Source organism: Pseudoliparis swirei, chromosome 10 (assembly GCF_029220125.1).
Source record: "Pseudoliparis swirei isolate HS2019 ecotype Mariana Trench chromosome 10, NWPU_hadal_v1, whole genome shotgun sequence".
NCBI lineage: Eukaryota > Metazoa > Chordata > Actinopteri > Perciformes > Liparidae > Pseudoliparis > Pseudoliparis swirei.
The window spans coordinates 14,851,829-14,871,390 of record NC_079397.1 but is presented as its reverse complement, the minus strand read 5'-3'; the positions used below and the strand labels follow the sequence as shown (position 1 = coordinate 14,871,390).

The 19,562-nt window shown below is 44.7% G+C and overlaps 1 protein-coding gene across 3 annotated transcripts in view; it reads left to right on the top strand.

Moving 5' to 3' along the window:
- Nucleotides 1–19,562, top strand: part of chchd3a (coiled-coil-helix-coiled-coil-helix domain containing 3a) — a 62,880-nt gene that overhangs the window by 3,865 nt on the left and 39,453 nt on the right. For all 3 annotated transcript variants that reach the window (XM_056424730.1, XM_056424731.1, XM_056424732.1), the window contains exons 4-5: nt 3,861–3,954; nt 12,550–12,730. In XM_056424730.1, coding sequence (XP_056280705.1) covers nt 3,861–3,954; nt 12,550–12,730 — 275 coding nt within the window. The remainder of the gene's footprint in view (nt 1–3,860; nt 3,955–12,549; nt 12,731–19,562) is intronic.

Genomic DNA, 19,562 nt, shown 5'->3' with positions numbered 1-19,562 from the left:
ACAGAGAAACATCAAACGTTCTTTCTATTCTCTTCATCTTCTTGTGCGCACACGGCACATCTGCTTGTTAACGATCGAGTGTGTGTATTTTTTATTGTTGCTCCATAGTCACTAAGGTTATTATTTTTGTTTGTGACCGGCCCTTATCGCACAACAATACTGTCGGGTGACATTTACTCCGGTAATTTGGTTATACACAGCTTGCAAGGTCACCTCCCATCTCATGTACCAAGCTCCCCAAGTATAATGAAGGAGACAGGAATAAAAGTCAACTTGAACAATTGATCAAGCGCACACTTTTAAAAGAAGGAAATAAAATAGAAAATGTACTATGAATGTGAATCTTGTTAAAAAGTTGCAAAGTTCAGCCCAATTCTGAAAGGGTACAACCTTAATGAGGTGCGCATTGATTATGTGCGTCCACCACAGTCGGGTATTGAGTGAGGCTCTCGCAGGTCGGCCGTCTCTGAATCACGGGCCTGAGTCGGTATGTGTGCTGATTACACCAGTCGAGGTTGAACCTCCTACACCTTCTCCAATGTGTTATAAATATTCATAAACCGGAGCCCACACAGTGCGCTGGACGAATAGCCTGCTTAAAGATGAAGGTGAAGCAGAGAGACTGGGGTGGGGGGGGGGTGTACCGGGAGAAATGTGCGTGACTTGGTGGGCATGCATGAATGTGAGCGTGAAACTTGTGAAATATATCATTCTCAGGCTTCATACGGTCATGGAAAACCTGGAAAAGTCATGGAATTTTAAAATGGTCATTTCCAGGCCTGGAAAAGTCATGGAAAAAAACTTAAATCATAAACATTTTGGAAAAGTCATGGAAATTTGTTATCACGTGTTCATTTACGCCGAGTTTGAAATAATTAATATGTTTTTTTAAAGAAAGACACTCAAAATATATAAGCCGCCGTACGCTCTCAATATGCAAAATTTTCAGAATTTTTCAGTTTGGTCATGGAAATTTGGTTTAAAGTCTTGGCAATCCATTGGTCAAAATGTGTAAGAACCCTGCATTCTGCTTTTTTAAACGGACTTTTCTTTTTATCTTGTGAAAATGTGAGGCGATCAGTTGGGTCCTTTTTCACAACATGAGAAGATGTATTTCTGTTGTAGGAGTCCAATTATGGAATAATATTGAAATAGAAGAAAGAATGGTGAACTCCTTTTTGTTTTTTAAGGGAATTATTTATAAAAAAATCCTTGAGTTATAAATGTAATTAAAAACGGATTAATATGGAAGATGTATGTGGTAGTATATATAAATATATTTTGTTTTTTTATCTTGTTTATTGTTGTTGTTTTATTTATTTTTTCTTTATTTTATATACATTTTCTGATTTATTTTGATGTCAATTTAGGATAGGAATTTATAAGCATTTTTTTGCTTCTACCTATACCTTTTCAGTCTCTCTCTTTTGTATTTTATTTTTTTTATAGGATAATATTGTATTTGATTGACTGAATAAAAAATACAAACAAACGAGATTGAATTAACAGACACTACACAGTGTGTGTGTGAATTAAATAGAGAATCAGAAACGGCACCTGACTTCCGGTGCTGGAAGCTGGCTCTTGGCACTTTTATCTTCCCCCCCCCGTTTCCTATGTGAAAGGTGTGCGGTGAGCTGGAGACGTGAGGAAGTGGTAATGTTACAGATTATGCCGTCCACGCGGGTCCTGGGGTTAATGAAACTTCTGATGAGAAATGCAATTTGCCGTCGTCTATTATCTCCATTGCCAATAGCCTGTACTCCGCCGCCTCTCCTCCGATGGGTTTTTTACACAGGGTTCAGTCATTGGTGGAAAAGGAAAGAAGGGGGACACGTCTCAGAAAGATGAGTTTTTAATCTTTTTAACATTTACATGTCCTACTCAGGATTGACACTGGCTCTGTCGATCTGGAATTGTCTGTGACCCTCGCCAGCAGACGGTGTTTATCATATCAGAACCTCCCCTCTGGCCGACCCTGCAGGCCTCTCGCTGTCTGAAGCCTCTCTCTGCAGGGCGGGAGAGGATGTGCTGATAAACGAGGAGTTGCCTGGGCTCGTCTGAACTCTGAGGACTTTTTGAATTGTATCTTCAACAGGGCACTGCTAAGGGGTTCTATGTGTTCAATGTAAGCCCGAGGTCGTTTAAAGGGCGCTTGATGCCGGTCTTACTCGATGGAATAAAGTTTTTAAATGGCGGCATTCGACCTCTGAGTTTGACCTCATGTTGTGATGCATAGGGAAGGACTATCGATGCATTCAGACAATAATTTGCAGCATTAGCCTGATGGCGTGAGTATTTGGGATTGTATATTTCACTGAAACTCTGCGATGAGCTCAGAACTCTTGAATCTTCAAATCTTTATTTAGACCGTGGCAGTGGGACAAGCGAGGAAAGTCTGAAGAAGAACTGGAACTCTAAGCGTCGCCTAATCGTCTCTCTCTCTCTCTCCTTCTCCCGCCCTGTCTCTTTTCTTTCTCGCTCTCTCGCTCCCCCCTCTCTCCCCCTCTCTCTCTCTCCTTCTCCCTCCCTGTCTCTCTCTCTCTCTCTTCCCCACTGTCTCTCTCTCTCTCTCCTTCCCCCTCCCTGTCTCTCTCTCTCTCTCTCCCTCCTCTCTCTCTCTCTCTCTCTCTCTCCTTCTCCCTCCCTGTCTCTCTCTCTCTCTCTCCCCCCTGTCTCTCTCTCTCCTTCTCCCTCCCTGTCTCTCTTCTCTCTCTCTCCCTCTCTCTCTCTCTCTCTCCCTCCCTGTCTCTCTCTCCCTCCCTGTCTCTCTCTCTCTCCCTCTCTCCCTCCCTGTCTCTCTCTCTCTCTCTCCCTCCCTGTCTCTCTCTCTCCCTCCCTGTCTCTCTCTCCCTCCCTGTCTCTCTCTCTCCCTCCCTCCCTGTCTCTCTCTCTCCCTCCCTGTCTCTCTCTCTCTCCTTCCCTGTCTCTCTCTCTCTTCCCCCCTTTCTCTCTCTCTCTCTCCTTCCCTGTCTCTTTCTCCCTCCCTGTCTCTCTCTCCTCTCTTTCTTTCTCTCTCTCTCCCCCTCTCTCTCTTCCCCCCTGTCTCTCTCTCTCCTTCTCCCTCCCTGTCTCTCTCTCTCCCCCCCTCTCTCTCCTTCTCCCTCCCTCTCTCTCCCTCCCCTGCTGTTACCAGGTAATAATAGACTCTGACAATAGGGATTATCCTATCTAACTATTGCAGTGGCAGCATAATCTCCCCTCTCTCCCCCTCTCTTCTCCCCTCCCTCTCTCTCTCCTCCCCCCCCTGCTGTTACCAGGTAATAATAGACTCTGACAATAGGGATTATCCTATCTAACTATTGCAGTGGCAGCATAATCTCCCCCCCCCCTCCCTGCAGTGTCGCAGCACACCGCATGGCACTTCTGTCTTCAGATCACGTCCTGGCCTGGTTGCGGGCCGGCATCTTTACTTTCATGCTTTCATATTTTTCTGGTTCTCACTGTTGCTGACTTGGTGATTTGCTCGCTACTTGAAAAGAGTGGGCAACAATTGGCCTGTCTTTTTATTATTTTTGTGGAGCGTGCGCTTGCTTGTTTCTCATTGTTACCAACGTGGGTTGATCAAAATCTCCTGCAGGTAGTTATTGTGTCAATCGATGAGTCATTGTTCCCATAGCAATCTGCTCCAGCAAGACATGGGCGCCTCGGTCCTCATGGAGGAATTGTTCATTTGGAGCAACACATTTTCTGATTAATGCAGATTTTCCAACACCTGTTCGAAAAAATAAAGTATGACTGTTTCGTGTCTCAACAAACACAATATGCCTGTTGGCAAACCACAGCTGTTTACTTAAAACCTTTCTCTTTTTTTTTTCTCTCTCTCTCTCTGGCTCTCTCCTTTATCTTTCTGTCCCCAGTTGATGAAGAGGCCCTGAGGAAGAAGATCACTGATGAGCTGTTTAAAGGCCTGGAGCAGGATAGGGCGAAGGCAGAGCAAGAGCTGCAAGTCTGGTTAGACACACACACACACACACGCACACACAAGCACAAGTCTGGTTAGACACACACACACACACACGCACACACAAGCACAAGTCTGGTTAGACACACACACACACACACACACACACACGCACATACAAGCACAAGTCTGGTTAGATACACACACACACGCGGACACACAAGCACAAGTCTGGTTTGATACACACACACACACACCCACACATACACACACATGCATACATACAGACAGACACTCTCTCTGGTTTGTTTGTGACCTTCCACAAAAGGTCGTGGTGTTGCGCTGTGTGTATTTCAGACGTAAACTGATGGCTCTTATACATTATTTTCAATGAGTGTTTGTGGGTTGAACGTCTCCGGTGTTCTTCCTGTCGTGTGCGTTGCTCCACCACCCGTCTCTCTGCTCCTCGTCTCCTTGCCCGCTCTCTCCTAGCTTCCTTCCTTCGGCTCGTGCTCGATTGAATCAGGGCTCCGGCCCGCGTGTCGATTCCTGTTCCGAGATTTCATTAGAAACCGAAGACATTTTCGGATGTGAACCGTTTTCACGCTCTCATTAATAGTCAAGAAGGTCAGCGGCGGTCTTTCCGATCCCCGCTGCGTTTCCAATCCGCCTCTCTTCCGAAGCACATCAGCACTTCTTTCCTCCCTCTATCTCTGCTTCTTCTCTCCTCCTCCGGATCAATTAATCACGCCTGAGAAAGGAGGGCGCTGTCCTGAGGTAATTTCCTGGGTGTTGAGTGGGTGATCCATTAGCCCTGCCTGATAAAGAAACGCACTGTTCATGCAAGGCGACCGTTTCTCCTCTCCCTTCTCCTTTCTGACCCTAAAGAAGCAGGTGCACGTGCCATGATGTCCAATAATGGTGTAGCGGCCCCTCTTTAATAGTCCTGGATGATCTCCAGCAGGACCCTGGTGAATGGACAACTCTGATTAGCCACTAAACACATGCTCGTACTGTAGGGGGTGAAAGAAAACACAACCTTTCTTCATCCAGGAGGAGGTACTAACCTAGCGATTAGCCGCAATTTTTTTTTAGAGTTTTTTTTTTAGGCTCATTCAAGAAGAGCGAAATCGTTTGTCAATTGATTATTTTTTCTGTCTATTTTCTTTTTTCACATTTGCTTCCTGCAGCTCACTTATTTATGTCTGTCGGAGCAGTAAGTGCCACAAAACGACTCCCTCCTTGCAATTAATCGAATTCGCGGTGGCTCAAGTCCCCCCATTTCTGCTTGCGCTTGGCACGGCTGCGTTTTCTCTGAGGAAGACTTAACTGAATGTGAAATGGTGAATAAACAATCAATTGTTGGCCTACACTTTTGCCGCATGTAGTCTTTTGTGCGTAGAAGCATATTGATATATTTAATGTGGCCTCGTATGCCATTTGTTATTTCTTGTGGTACTTTCCCCCCATTATTTGTGTTCTGCTTTTATCTGTCACGTTTGTGCGTGCGTTTGCATTTTCCAAGATGATAGTTTTACAGGCAGTAATACATGACACAGCCATCAAGATGCATTCTGGGATTTAATGAGAGCTTGAAAAGTGCAGATCACTGGGAGGCTTGTTTAGAATCGGCAAGTATTAGAAAATCAAAGCATGACACTGAGACTTAACATTTTTTGTACAACTTTTTTAACCACTACTGAAAAGGTCTTTCACCTCTTTTTTTGTTGTTGTCTTTATAGTTATTTCAGATACAAGTGAATGGTGCTCTCTTTTAATGGAAATAGATGAGAGGAACACGGAGCCTTTTATTTCTCATCTGGGCTGTTAAAGAATAATTAAATTGTAATGGTATTTCACCTTCCCACAGTGCAGCCAGTAATTACAGGGAGTTTTTGTTTGTTCAAGGCAAACGAGGCAAAGTGATTGTGGCCTTTGCTGCGTTGGAAGACTGCTAGGAAACTGGATGACTCTAAAAATGTTAATAAGAAGTGAAAAAACTGTATGTGTGAGCATATCTAAGCTTAGCAAACAAGACTGGCCAGTGCCACACGAGTTACTAGTTTAGAACCCGGCAGTGAAACGGCTGCACAGCTTGAACACGAGGAAATGGAAGAATATGTGAACCCTCAGGTCATTGTAGAAAACACACGATACATGAGGCCAACATCTCAAGGTCATGTTCAAACCCCAAAACATAAATGATTCATGCATGTTATTTCACAAGAGAACAAGAGTGTTGTATTGAAAAGCAGTAACAAAAACCAATCTTCTAACATGACAGAAGTACATTTTGTTTTACGAATATTAGACCTGTCAAGCACCTACTTTTGTGTGAAATGTTCTTATTTTCCACACCTCCATTTTATCCAATATTGGGGACACAACAAGGGAATTTGCCGTGTTTAGATTACGGCGGTACATCTTCAGCTTGGCTTTAGGGCCGTAAATGAACTCCAAATATCTGGCTTTGCATGTTTCGCTCCGGTCGCAGTGAAGTAGAAGCTCTGAGGGGTTCATTTGGGTGCAGCCTCAACTCATTTGTATCAAGGAGAGGCTGCAGGGAGCAGATTTGCCTCCGCCGCTTCTCTGTGAGCCGTCGGAGCAGAACGACTCGGAGGGAAAAGAGGATGTGAGAGAAGGAGGGATGAGGGGGCCGATAACTCTCAGACCATCTTGTCCCTCCTCCCTCAGCCTAACTCGTCCTGTTCTTCCTCTGGGTAAATCTCTTCACATTTCCTTTCCCTCCCTATCTTGTCTTCTAATTCCTCGCTCGGGCCCTTCCTTTCTCCGGCCATCTCGTCTTGTGTCCGTTTCTCGATCGCCCTCCTCTATTCCTCACTCTGCCTCCTTCCCTCTCTCCTCCCGTGCATGAATGCATGTGTTTGAGTGTCCAACTTTAACACATAAAGGTTAGTTGTTGTTTTTGTTCGACCCATTTGGTCAAGCAGCTCGTGTTGGCGATATAATTGTGTGTCAGACTTTTGAGTGAGAACACTGACCTTCTCCCAGAGTGTCTGTCTTCCCGTTAACCAGCCAGCCTATTAGACTCCTTATTGCCCTGAGGTCAGATGCAAGACAGATATAGTCCAGCTTACAGATTTCTACATGTTGTTTATTTTATCAGTTTTATTTTACCCTTTGTTCACACAGGAATACATGCACTGTCACACACAAACCTCCAACTAATTTAAACAGAGTTGGAAAGTTGGGACGTTATTCAAAAAAATCCCAAAGTCCCTGAATGCCAACTGGGGAGTTCCTTAGAAATATAATAATAACTAATATTACATTTAAAAGTATATTACAATAAAAAAAAAAATAAAAAATAAATACAAAAATAAATTAAAAACCAAATAAATTAAAAATAAATTAAAAACAGACAAACTCAATTAATAACTAATATGTTTATCGGCAACAGCGCTGGCATTCGCTCACTCTGCTTGCTTTTTCTTCATGATATCTTAACTGTAACTGCTGCATGAACAGAGAACACCCGAGCAACTTGGAACACACGCTCTCTCACACGGAATATAATAATACAACTATATAACAAAGAATCTGTTTCCTTCCAGAACCGCTCATCTGATTTACTTCCTGCAAAGCTGGTGTATTGATGGGGACCCAAGAGAGAGCGGTGATGCATCTATTGCAATCTGGACACGCGACACATTGTGTGTGTATATATATATATATTATTAAAACGCGTAATAATCTAACAGGCTTTGTGCAGCCGCGAGGGCGGGGCTTCAGGGCTCTGCAGGCTGAGTCACGCATGTGGTCCGTTGAGGCCCATTGACTTCAGTTCATTTTTTTCTGCTGGATATGCCAACATGACAACACTCAATATTACCTAGACATACCCTAGAAACCATATGAAAAATCATCAGCGTGAGACCCCCTCTTAACCATCTCATAAACCCTGATAACCGTCTGATGAACCCTATCGTCCACCTGCTTCCCATCCAGCACCACCTCAGCTACCTCGTAAAACATGCGAGCAAAAACCTGGAAACGATGACATCGACAGTCCTGCAAACAAACGAGTGACTACACCTTGCAATGCCATGGTAACCATATGGTAACCATGTAGAATAACATATGTACTAAATGTATGTTTGTATTTCAGAACTGGTGGACGTGCACCAAAACATCCACGCAACCCTCAGGCGGTACACATTTCACACCTTGTGCATTCTCCTGTGCTGCCTTCCTACTTGGGATATCTATAATGTATCCTGTGTGTGTGTGATATGATCGTCTTAATGTTTCACTCCCTGCATGATTAGATTTCTTCCCCAAAAAAGCAATTTCTTCCAGTTTATGGCTTCTTGCCTCTCATAAACCATATCATATTATACACGCATAACAGAACTGCCTCCCCCAGTGTGTACAGGCAGAATAGCCATTGGTTAAATGTACATATCGGAACATTAAGTGTTTTAAATCTAAATGATCAGCATGTTCATCACTCGCTGCTGACCTCTTCAGGAACACGGTGATGGCTGTTGACTCATTCTCCCAGCTTACCCGCCGTCTGTGGCTTGTCTATTACTCGAGCTGGTCTCATGCAGAACAGATGGTATCAGTTGGAGGGAGTTCAATATAAACTTCAAGTAATTTCAGCGTTTAAGCTCCGTAAAACACCCCGTTAGCGCCACAGAATAACACCCATCAGGCCTCGACTTATTCCACGCGACTAAATACAAGGTGTTTGTTTCGTGCCTCTTGAACTGAATCAAATCGCTGTACGCTGCAGCAGGTGTGATACCTGAAAAGACAAGAGGTGAGAGTGACACCGATATACACGTTGGACTGTGGGCTTGGTGGGTGAATGAAAAGGCGGAGCGCAACAACACTTTCCTGTTGCTTCTGCACAGCGGGCTTTTCCTCAAATGTTCTCCCTGCACGGCCCTTTGTTCCCCATCCACTTAATCACGACGCTGTCCCAGCCTGTCGTAGCAGCCGCGGTCAGGTGGCGGCGTGTTTACGTGTCACCGAGAGTGCTCGGCCACATAAAATATTCATAGGCAGCGTTCAGCGACATTATTCCCAACATCAATATTGCATTAGCTCTTCGAATGCCTTTTTGTTTTCGAGGCGCTCGGCTCGAGGCGCTCGGCTCGAGCCCGCGCTGGTATGCGGCTCCGTCGGGGTCCATCCTGCCGGCCAGACGGGTGGACGGTTCTCTCCTCGAGCACATCTGAAGGTGACGGGTGGACGACGGGATGCGTGAGGAGGGTGAAGCGCTGAGGGGAGAGACGGAAGGGAAAGAAAGCAAAGGTGTACGACTCGGATTTGTCATTTGTTTTGGTGCGATACTTCAGAATCGGAAACCGTTTTATTGCCAGGAATGTTTACACAACCGAGGATTTTTTTTGGCGGAAGGTGCAACATTTAGACATGACAATCAACGCAACAGTGAACTGAGGAGGAGGAGGAGGAGGAGGAGGAGGAGGAGGAGGAGGAGGAGGAGGAGGAGGAGGAGGAGGAGGAGGAGGAGGAGGATTCAACCAGCTCTTGCAGCTTTGTTTAGTTTATTAAAGGGGTCCAGGCAAAAAACATTACAATACATAAAATGCAGTACAGCATGATCAATTATCACAAAAACACTTAGATTTTGAAAACAACATTTACATTAAAGTAAAATAATAATACCTAAAATAATAACCTAATCTACTATAATTTCCTTTCTGATTATTATTGCCGTGTCGACCGCCCATCGGTTATCACCATGCATTTTTCCTTTCGAAATTTAAAGCGTGCGCGTGCGGGGTTGTTTATGCACATACTCGCCCTGGCGATTTAACTCAACACAAAGTTGCAGCATCTCAGCTCCTGCCACGGATCTAATCTGTCGGCTTTAAATAGCGTCCTAAAATAGCTCAGAGTATTTCTGTTCGAGGTTATCTCTTCCGAAAATACCGAGTCCCCTTTCTGTGAAAGGCCGACTCTCAGTCCAATCCTCTTTCAAACAAATGGTCTTTCCTTCGGTCTTGTTTCCAAGGCTCGATGCGCTGAGCCATCAAACACGCGGGTTACTGGGCCAAGATTCTCCTCCCTCTCTATCCAGGACTCTTCCTCTAAAACAAAAATGTTTCTTCTTCTTTCCCCTCCATAGGTGCCGTCTCTTTCCCCTCTCTGTCCGACTCCATTCTCCATCCTCTACCTCAAAGCCCCCCTTTCCTACCCAGTGTCAATCTTCTACAGTCGAATGAAAAATGCGTCCAATATCCCAGGGACGGGGCAATAATGACTGGAAAGCAATAGAGGTGAAGCAGACGGATGGCATCCGGCTCGTGATGGCAGTCTTTGCTCGGGTTAGCGCTTGTGAGGAAGTCGGTCGAGGGACTTTTTTTTTCTCGGCTGACTTGTTTTCTCGGCCCCCTTTTTCTGTCATTTGTCCAGGTTGTAGATTTAAGGCACCAAAACAGACGTGTTTTACGTGTTGCGAATAAGTCACGCTCGTAATTTCCATGAGAGATTACTGGGATTCTTCTTCAATCCTTTATTTCCTTTCTCTTTTCTCAATCGGGACGGTTCGACCCCGCGTCGCCGTCCGTCGTGTTTGCGTCACGAACAGAAACGGGGGAAACGAAAGGAGAGTTTTGCTCCCCTGAGTGTCGGCGTTGCTGACGGGTGCGTAGGAGAATGCCGGTTGTCCTTAAAACCTATGCACACATTCGGCCCTCGCACATTTTAAATAATTGAATGGGTGCACGGAATACATGAATTTTCTTCGGCATAATGTATGTGCTTCTGCTTCTGGGGTAATGATTGTAACTCATACGTCATGAAGGTCTGAATGTCATGTGACAAAAGGTCAACTGATTGCTACTCTTCATCAAGTACCAACAAAGTCCATTTCAAAACAAAAAAAAAGCCTATGCTGTCACTTTGCTGCGATAGTAGAAGCAATCGTAACAGCTGAAGCTTCTTGTGTGTGTGTGTGTGTAGCCCAGTGGACTGTGAGACTGGACATGGCTGGTCTCCCTCCATCTCTCTCTCTCGCCCACTCTCTGCCTCACTCCCTCCTTGCTTCACTTCCTCAGGGCCAAACATGTCACGTCGCCACTGCTCACTCTCGCTCCGTCCCCTCTCCCCTTTTTCCGTCTTTCCTCTCCGTCTCCCCATCTCGCTCCCCCCCCGCTCCCCGACACGTTAGTCGTGTCGCAGGGCAAACGGCAGCTTTGAGACGTCAGACATATTTGTATTCGACCTGCCCCGTCATCTGCTCACCGGCACGGGATGGTGATCAGTGAGACTCGTCTCTCCGTCACGATGGTGGGTGTATTCACAGGTGACCGAGTGAATAGAATACCAGATGAAGGCGTTCACGGATCAGTGGGAGTATTCATATCGTATCAAGAAAAGCGGCAAAAGGAGAAGACTCCACACGCTGTAACCACGTCGCTTTCCACACACTTGACAACCAGGTTGATGCACTTAAATTATCTTTAATGAGAAATGCACAAATCTAATGAGGCTGTGAATGAGTCATGCGTTTTAACTCGAGTGTTCATTTCTACGTCAAAGTTTTCCACCCTTTTTAAAGCGACTTTGAAGATATTAGAAACGGAAGAAACGTGTAATTCAATATTTCACTATTATGATTTAACTGTTTCCACTGTAGGCATCAGGCATGAACTGGTGAATTACTCCTTTAACAACTGATGGAACACAGATGGTTCTTTTTAATGTAAAGGAATTTAATGTTGAAACGTCTCGCCATCGGGGGAATGAATCACAAAACCAGTCACCGTCGCTCTCGGGCAGCTAACGTCTCAGCACTGCTGTCTTTTATCGCTCTCTGAGGATTTCTCCATATGCCGAAGTTTATTAAGATCCTCGCCATCTTTATTCAGTCTGTCATAATTCAGTCAGGCACTCGCTCTGTGTTTATTCTACCTTGCCACCACCGTTTGATTCCTCGCAGACGAAGACTTTCAGGGTTTCGGGGACGTTCCTTCTCCTCTCCAATCAAGCGCGCTGTCGCCGACGCCGAGTAGGGAGTGCGTTGCTAGGCAACTATGAGAACCCAGTGACAGGGTTCAAATGGTGGTCCCGTATCTGCAGAGAGCCGGCTGCCTCCGGCTATATCGGTGCTTCGTTGGATTGATTATTCCTGTTTGGGGAGAAAAACGACGATAATTAAATTTGTCTTATTTTTTTATTATTTGGAAATTATATGAATTAATTTGAACTGTCCAACAGGTGTCAACTGAGTTTTTATTTTACCTCTCACTGTTGCCCCCTCTTTGCAAACAGGGGAATAGCACGGACATGTGTGTGGAGGACATTAGGGTTAAAGATCCATATATACTATATATTCATATATATATATTTATTCATATATATATTTATTTATATATATATATACATATTCATTCATTCATTAGCACTGAACTGGCCTTTGTGACCTTTTTTAATTCACGTGAGGGAGACCGCAGCGTGTGTGTGTGTGTATATATATATATATATATACACACAAATATATATACACACACATACAGTGGGGTGCATTTTTATTCTTGTTATTCCCTGAGTGCAGGCTACATGAGGCTGTGCCGTGTTTTTATAAACCTATAGCGTTTTGAAAAGGGTTCAAACGCGTCTCAATCATGTAACATGTCGCCGCTCCACAGGGTCGAGGCGGAGAAGGCGCGGGCAGCAGCCCGGGCTCACGGTGACGCCCGGTCCCAGGTGCAGGACGAGGTGTCCAGGATCCTGTCCGTGGAGCGCGCCGTGGCCCACGAGAGCATCCAGCAGGCCGCGATGAGAGAGAGGATCTCCGCCGAGGACGAGAAGCTCCGCGCCCGGCTCTATGTGAGTCTGTAATCAACAGGTCATGCCTAGTGCAGTGACAATTGCCAGGGCGGTGAGTGTTTGAGCAGCAGTTTGTCGAACTGTCTCGACTGTCGACGCACACAGCCGACAACAACGGTAACAAACGAGGACACACGCGATAAGAGTCTTCTCTGTGTGATTTTCACCGCTCAATCATAATGCGAACTTCTTGGAAGTTTTACTCGATTCTAAAAGTAGTAATCATAAGTAAACCCGTCTTTGAACGTTCATCCTGCAGTATTATAAAAGCTATCTTCATTTTGAGCGGCCTGTGTCTTCATGTCCTGTAAATTGCGCTCGTAAACAGTTAGATGGCACGCATACACACACACGCACACAGAGCATGTTGTTTTGAAAAAGAAAACACGTTTTCCCTCGAGTGCGGCTGCTGTTTACAAACGTATGCTATTGATTATATAGCTCATTTCACACGCTCATCGCCGTGATAGAAAAATTAATCATTTTGTTGAAGGAGAAGAAGCGGCGTGTACGAGGGATTCCTCGTTTGGAACGGCGATCAAAACGAAAGGGAGAGGAGAAGAAGAAAAAAGGCGACGAGTGCGACGCGAGTGAAGTGTTATTCCCCTCAGCGTCTGTGAAGAAAGCCGGCGCGGTCGTCGGCTTTCTGTAATTCAATTTCTACGGTTTTTCAGCGGGGAAGAAGAGAGAGGACACATGAGGGGAGGAGGTGGGAGGAAGGGAGCAAGGTCGAGGATGTTCCCCCTGCTTTATATCTAAGATGTGAGCGGCCCCGTGGGGGGGGGGTCTCACTGAACTGTCAGAGTCCTTGTGCGTGTCGATGCCTGAAGTACTAACTCCTTGTACTTAAGAGAACCTTTCCTCCCACGCGCTACGAAGCCTTCGCTTGTGAGCCCAGAGCGAACCTCGGGCCGCGAGCCGCCTTTCAGACTCCAGATACGGCAGCGGCGACGCATTCAGCAGGAGACGTACACACACACAGTCGTATCCCTTCTTCGTCTGCAACGTCTATTTTTCACGTTGACCCCGCTTTGGTTTTTCTCTGCTCTCCAACCACGTTGAAAAATAACAGTAACTCAGAATTGAGTGCCGTGTGTGTTTTATACAAGGTTGTTGGAGGGCGTTTACTTTTTTCACAGTCGAGTGTGTGTGAGCGTGCCCGTGTGATAATGTCCTCGGTTTGAGTATTCTTTGGGACTGCTGCTGTTTTAATAGAAGCTGACAGATTATCAGTGGAGGCAGAGTGGCGGTCGCCCGTCTCGTGTAATTGTCAAGTCGCACGATTTTCCACACGGCCACTATTCCTTCAAACTGGAAATGGTCTTTTTTTTAAAAAACGTTTTAAAAAGGCTTCCTCCCACTCATTGTCATTTCCGTCTGTTTGTATCTTTGATGAAACATAAAACATGTTCTACAGCAGGGGTCAGGAACCTGTTTGACTGGGAGAGCCATAAAAGCCAAATATTTCTAAATATATTCCATTGAGAGCCATATAGTATTCCCGACCCCTGTCCTACGGTATTGTGCATGCGAGTCTGTCCTTCCTCTCTCTGTCTCAGTGTGAGACTTTATTATTATTACTCCTCCAAAAGACGAAACGAGAGCAGAAAGACGTAAAATGCTACTCGAAATGTGCGCAGGTTACCCGACACATGACGTTTATATTTACAAGTACATAAGCATGGAGGTATAAAGTGGAAGGTGAAAAGTGGTAATGATTGCTGGGCCAAGTCGATAAGTTGATTGAGAAGGAGCTCCAGGGGGAGGTTGTGGTTTGCACATAATCTGGTGGCTGATGGAGCTTTCAGAGGAGATTTGTTCAGTCCTTCATCCAGTAAACCTGTTAACATCTTATGCATTATCTTTTATGCCACCTTATTATGTCCTTGAGCAATGCTCACTGTATAAGATTAAGATGAATTCTCTGCAATATTTAGCTTGCTGGCTGAATCTCACTAAAGAGCGATCTGATTAAGTGCTTGACCGTTAAAATAATATGAAGAGATATCATTTTGAGAAGTCGTTTAGAAAACCTCTTTACCGCGCGCCTTTCGTTGTTGTTGATTAACTCGGTGGACAATATACTTTCCGTCTAAACAGTCGTGCGTTGACCCGTAAAAACTTCCCGTGGCACATTATTCCTGTGTTCCCTGAACATGACTTTTTCAAAAAACCGCTGAAACAAGTGAGTGTTTTGGAAACGGCTGGATTTATCTCATCCCACGAGCAGTTTGGTGTCAAAAGAAATGAGATTGTTTTTTCAGTTACGGGAAGTGAAAAAGTTAAAGGCCGTCGACTCCACGAGGAGAGATTGCTTCTGTCATCGATCAATCTGCCCGTCTTTCTGTGGACGTTGGTTTTAATAAAGGCAGAAAAGAGAAAAGGAAGACAGAAATGTCTCGCTTGAAATGTCCTGGACCCGACGACGCCCTGCAGCGAGCCGATGTATTGAAACGGGCTGCTACATTAAACCATAAGATGATCCATAGACATGAACAAAACATTGCTTCCCTGTAAGAATTAAAAATAACAGTAACTCAAAATTGAGCGCTGTGTTTGTGTTTATATAATATATGTTGTATTAATAGGACGGTTACATATTCAGTCATAATTTCGCATTGTTATTGTAATTGCTTTAATTGAATGTGAATTGACCGGAGGCCTGCTCTTATGTTCACGGGCACAGAAAGAAAACATTTGTCTCCGGCAGCTGTCGTTGTGTTCTTTGTCCGGCGTGGTATTGATTTGTCCTCCTCATTAGGATACAGGTCACGGTGCGCAGCAGGACCCCATACAGTCCCACACACACACACACACACACACACACACGATTCTCTACGTCACACACAATGAGAGCGGTGCTGCGAGCAGTTATGCCTCCCCACGCTCGCCTATAATGACCATAACCTCCACAGACATAGCTGCACCAATTACAGGGACGCCCATTCTGGTGAATCGCCCCGAGGCGTGGGGGTGAGACCAGGACTGGGCAGCGTTTAGATTTGATTGATTTTGGATTCTGTCTGATTCTGTGATTGTGACTTATTAAGCACTAAAATAAGAAAATACAACCCCCCTTTTATGCCAGCATATTTTAGGAATCTGAAGATTAATGCTTTGCATATGGCCATTATTCAACCACAGGAGTGGGGTAGTACTTTCTGAAAGGACAGAAACAATATAAATATATATATATATATGTTACGTATATGTATGTATGTATATATATAAAGTTAAAACGATTAATTAAGATTCTCTGCTCTCCGACTCTTAAATACAAGTTACAAAATTAGAAAAAGAGAGCGAGGCTGACAGAGATGTGATGCTGTTAATTAGACGAGTTAAGATGTTTTCTGATTGTTTGACAGCACAAATATAACCATCACACACTCGACAGATGAGTCACCCTTAGTTTAATCTTCCTCCTCTGCATTTCATTCATTTCATCCAATGTGCATCATTAAATACTTTGCACAGTCGGTGTCCTTGCAGAACAACGGTATGTGATGTTGTCGTGTTTCAGATGAAACGGGTGTTTAGAACGCTTTAGATACGCAGGCCACAGAGGGCTGAGAATCTTTTTAGTTGCTTGAGAAGATTATCTGAAACATTGCCGATGATTTGCATATCATGATTTAAGATGTTTTTTTATATACCATGCAGCGGCGTCTACCCACCGTAGCCGGGGCCCCTGATGGTTCCTACCATCCTGAGCACTTTTCCTTCAGGCCTCCTCTCCCCGCCAGGCTGACTAGCAGCAGCCAGCCACCAAGTCCACCAGTAATTGAAACGTCACCGCAGTGGAGGCTGGGTGTGTGTTGTCATTGTTGTTGGGTTCCCGGGGTTCTGTCGTCTGGGGGGAACATGTTTAGTGTCGGCGCTCACACGTGTTCTGCCACTCGGGTGGAACCGCAGTAACAGAGAAGGGGACACCGGCGTACAGTCGGTTCGTGGTAGTTAAGCACAGCGGTGTGGTTGGATGGCGTCTCCGCCTCTTTGCGTGGTTTGATTGGCTATCGGACGGATACAAAGCAAACAGACGCAATTACCGTTTGAAAGATTGACGTTTAACCCTCCTGATGCCTTCGGGTCAATTTGACCCGATTCAATGTTTAATGTCGGTGTTCATTCGGTAGTCAACAAACAAACATAAAGTACCTGACACTTAAACTTGGAAAACAATATTAATTCTAATAATTTTCTGGAGGTTTTAATTGCTGGGGTCAAATTGACCCCGAGGGTAAAATATGTCAGTAAATATTAAGGTAACAGGAGGGTTAAACATTGAATCGGGTCAAATTGACCCGAAGGCATCAGGAGGGTTAACATTTACTAACATATTTTACCCTCGGGGTCAATTTGACCCCAGCAATTAAAACCTCCAGAAAATTATTAGAATTAATATTGTTTCCCAAGTTTAAGTGTGAGGTACTTTATGTTTGTTTGTTGACTACCTAAATCGCCCTTTAAATATATAAAAAAGTTGATATTTCTTATATGTTTGACACAGTGAAAAACAGCCTGGGGTCAAATTGACCCCAAAGAACACCGACGTTAAACATTGAATGGGGTCAAATTGACCCTAAAGGTAACAGGAGGGTTAATTGAGCCCTTAACGCTCCGTAGTTTTTGCGAAGTCGTATTTCTCCCGTTATGCCTGCTCGTCCAGCTACACTTCCGAGAGCACAGTCCAGCGACAACAAACAGAGGGTTAATCTGGTCGAATTCACATTGAAAAGAAAGTGGAAATAGTCCAAGCACTCAACACTGATTTGTTTCGTCAACAACAGACATTGAAGTTAATAAAGAGCTCTCTTCTCATCGTGTGTGGTCAAGATGGCCTCATCAAGGAGTTCCTTACCAGACTCATTACACAGAAATAAACCCTTAATCACCAAACAGGTCAATTAGTGCTTAATTTACCAGCAACGTCAATTAGGAATCTGTGATTCTCTGCAGTGGGTACCGGCTGAAGCCGAAGCAGAAAAGACCGGAGAACGAATGAGCTCACTATAAAGGTCATCGTCTTCATGCGCTGACGCGTGATGCGTTTTGACAGAGAGGTATACTGGCACACGACTCGTGCACTTCTTCACAGTCCACGCCGTCAGTCAGTCCTCACATCTGCGTTTTAATGAAATCACAGACTTCTGCCGTCCCCTCGCTTGGTTTTCAATGACTCTGTGCTCCGCGGAGCCAAACTCGCCCAGCGGCCAATCGATCACCGGCCTCAGCGTTTCACCGAGACACCGGCTCCAACCCGGGGCAGACTTTTCAATCAAACCCAGAGTCATCAATCTTTTCCAGCGCCAAACAGTGGCCTAGGTGGGGTCTACCTGGCGGCAGTGTTTTGTCTACTGTTGGCAACTGTTTGAAAACACTCAGAGCTAACACTTACTGTTTAAACTTGTTTTTTTGTTGAGAAACATAACGTGTTTTATAACGTAAAATAAAGAACTAGAATGGGCACTCGGTAGAGCGCATACCTTCGCATATCAAAAGATTGGGCATTGAATTATGAACATTTTGGCATTAGTTGCATGCCAACTGGATAAAAATTGATGGTAAAAATAAGATTTTAACCTTTTCATGACTTTGACCCGATCGATCCAAAAATCTAATCAAATGGTCCCCCGATAATAACCAATCATCCCACCAAATCTCATGCGATTCGGTTAAATACTTTTTGACTTATGCGAATAACACGCATACAAATAAATACACGGCGATCAAAACATAACCTTCCGCATTTTCAATGCAAAGGTAAATATGCGACAGACGGATATGATCAGATTTGTGTAATAAAACTAAACGAACCTAAGTGTTTAATTGTTAGTTCAAAAATCTTTAACCTTTCCATTAGGAAATGTAAAAGCCATAAATCACACATACGAGATGACGCCAATAAAACCTTTTTATCAGAGCTATTTTCGAATGCCGTTTCTTTTTCAGTAAGTTTGCGAGTTCTGTGCAGTATTTAAGAGTCTTATGTTGGGTCCCTCCATAAATGTAGCCTTGTTATGTGCCACATGTATTATATGAACCCCACTCCAGATTCTGGAGAGAGGGGAAAAAACATCTGCACTGGCCTCGATCGTCATCGGGTGTACAGGTGTGATCTGCAGCCACGTTACTTCACAGCCGTTCAGGGTTTGAGAGAAGCGCGTCGTCACGACGAGTCAGCAGTATGAGATGATTATAGGGTCGTCGGACCCTATGAGACGGCATAGATCCTATCTGCCTGATGGATCATCGAGGTCTGGGTCGTGGAATTCCTGCTCCTGACTACGCCACTGGCCTGTTGAGACTCCGCCCACTGTTGAGACTCCGCCCACTCCTCCTCTCTACCGCCATCTGCCTGATGGATCGTGGAGGTCTCAATCGTGGAATACGCCGACTACCAACTATTCATACACTCTGTCACATTCATTGAATGTATTTAAACTCTAAATCTGTCCTTCTGGTCACATGACATCTATTGTTCTGTCCATCCTGGAGAGGGATCCTCCTCTGTTGCTCTCCTGAAGGTTTCTTCCCTTTTTTTCCCCCTGAAGGGTTATTTGGGAGTTTTTCCTGGTCCGATGTGAGGTTTTGGGGCAGGGATGTCTATGTGTACAGATTGTAAAGCACTCCGAGACAAATTTGTAATTTGTGAAATTGGGCTATACAAATAAACTGAATTGAATTGATTATCAGGCCTGAGTAGCTCCTAAAAAGGTGCTTCTTGGCTCAAGCGGTAAAATGAACGTCTGTGTCCCTCACAGATCATCATTGAAGCTACAGCCTGTTGGTAGAATTTGACAGAGAATAACAAGGCAACTATTGATTAACA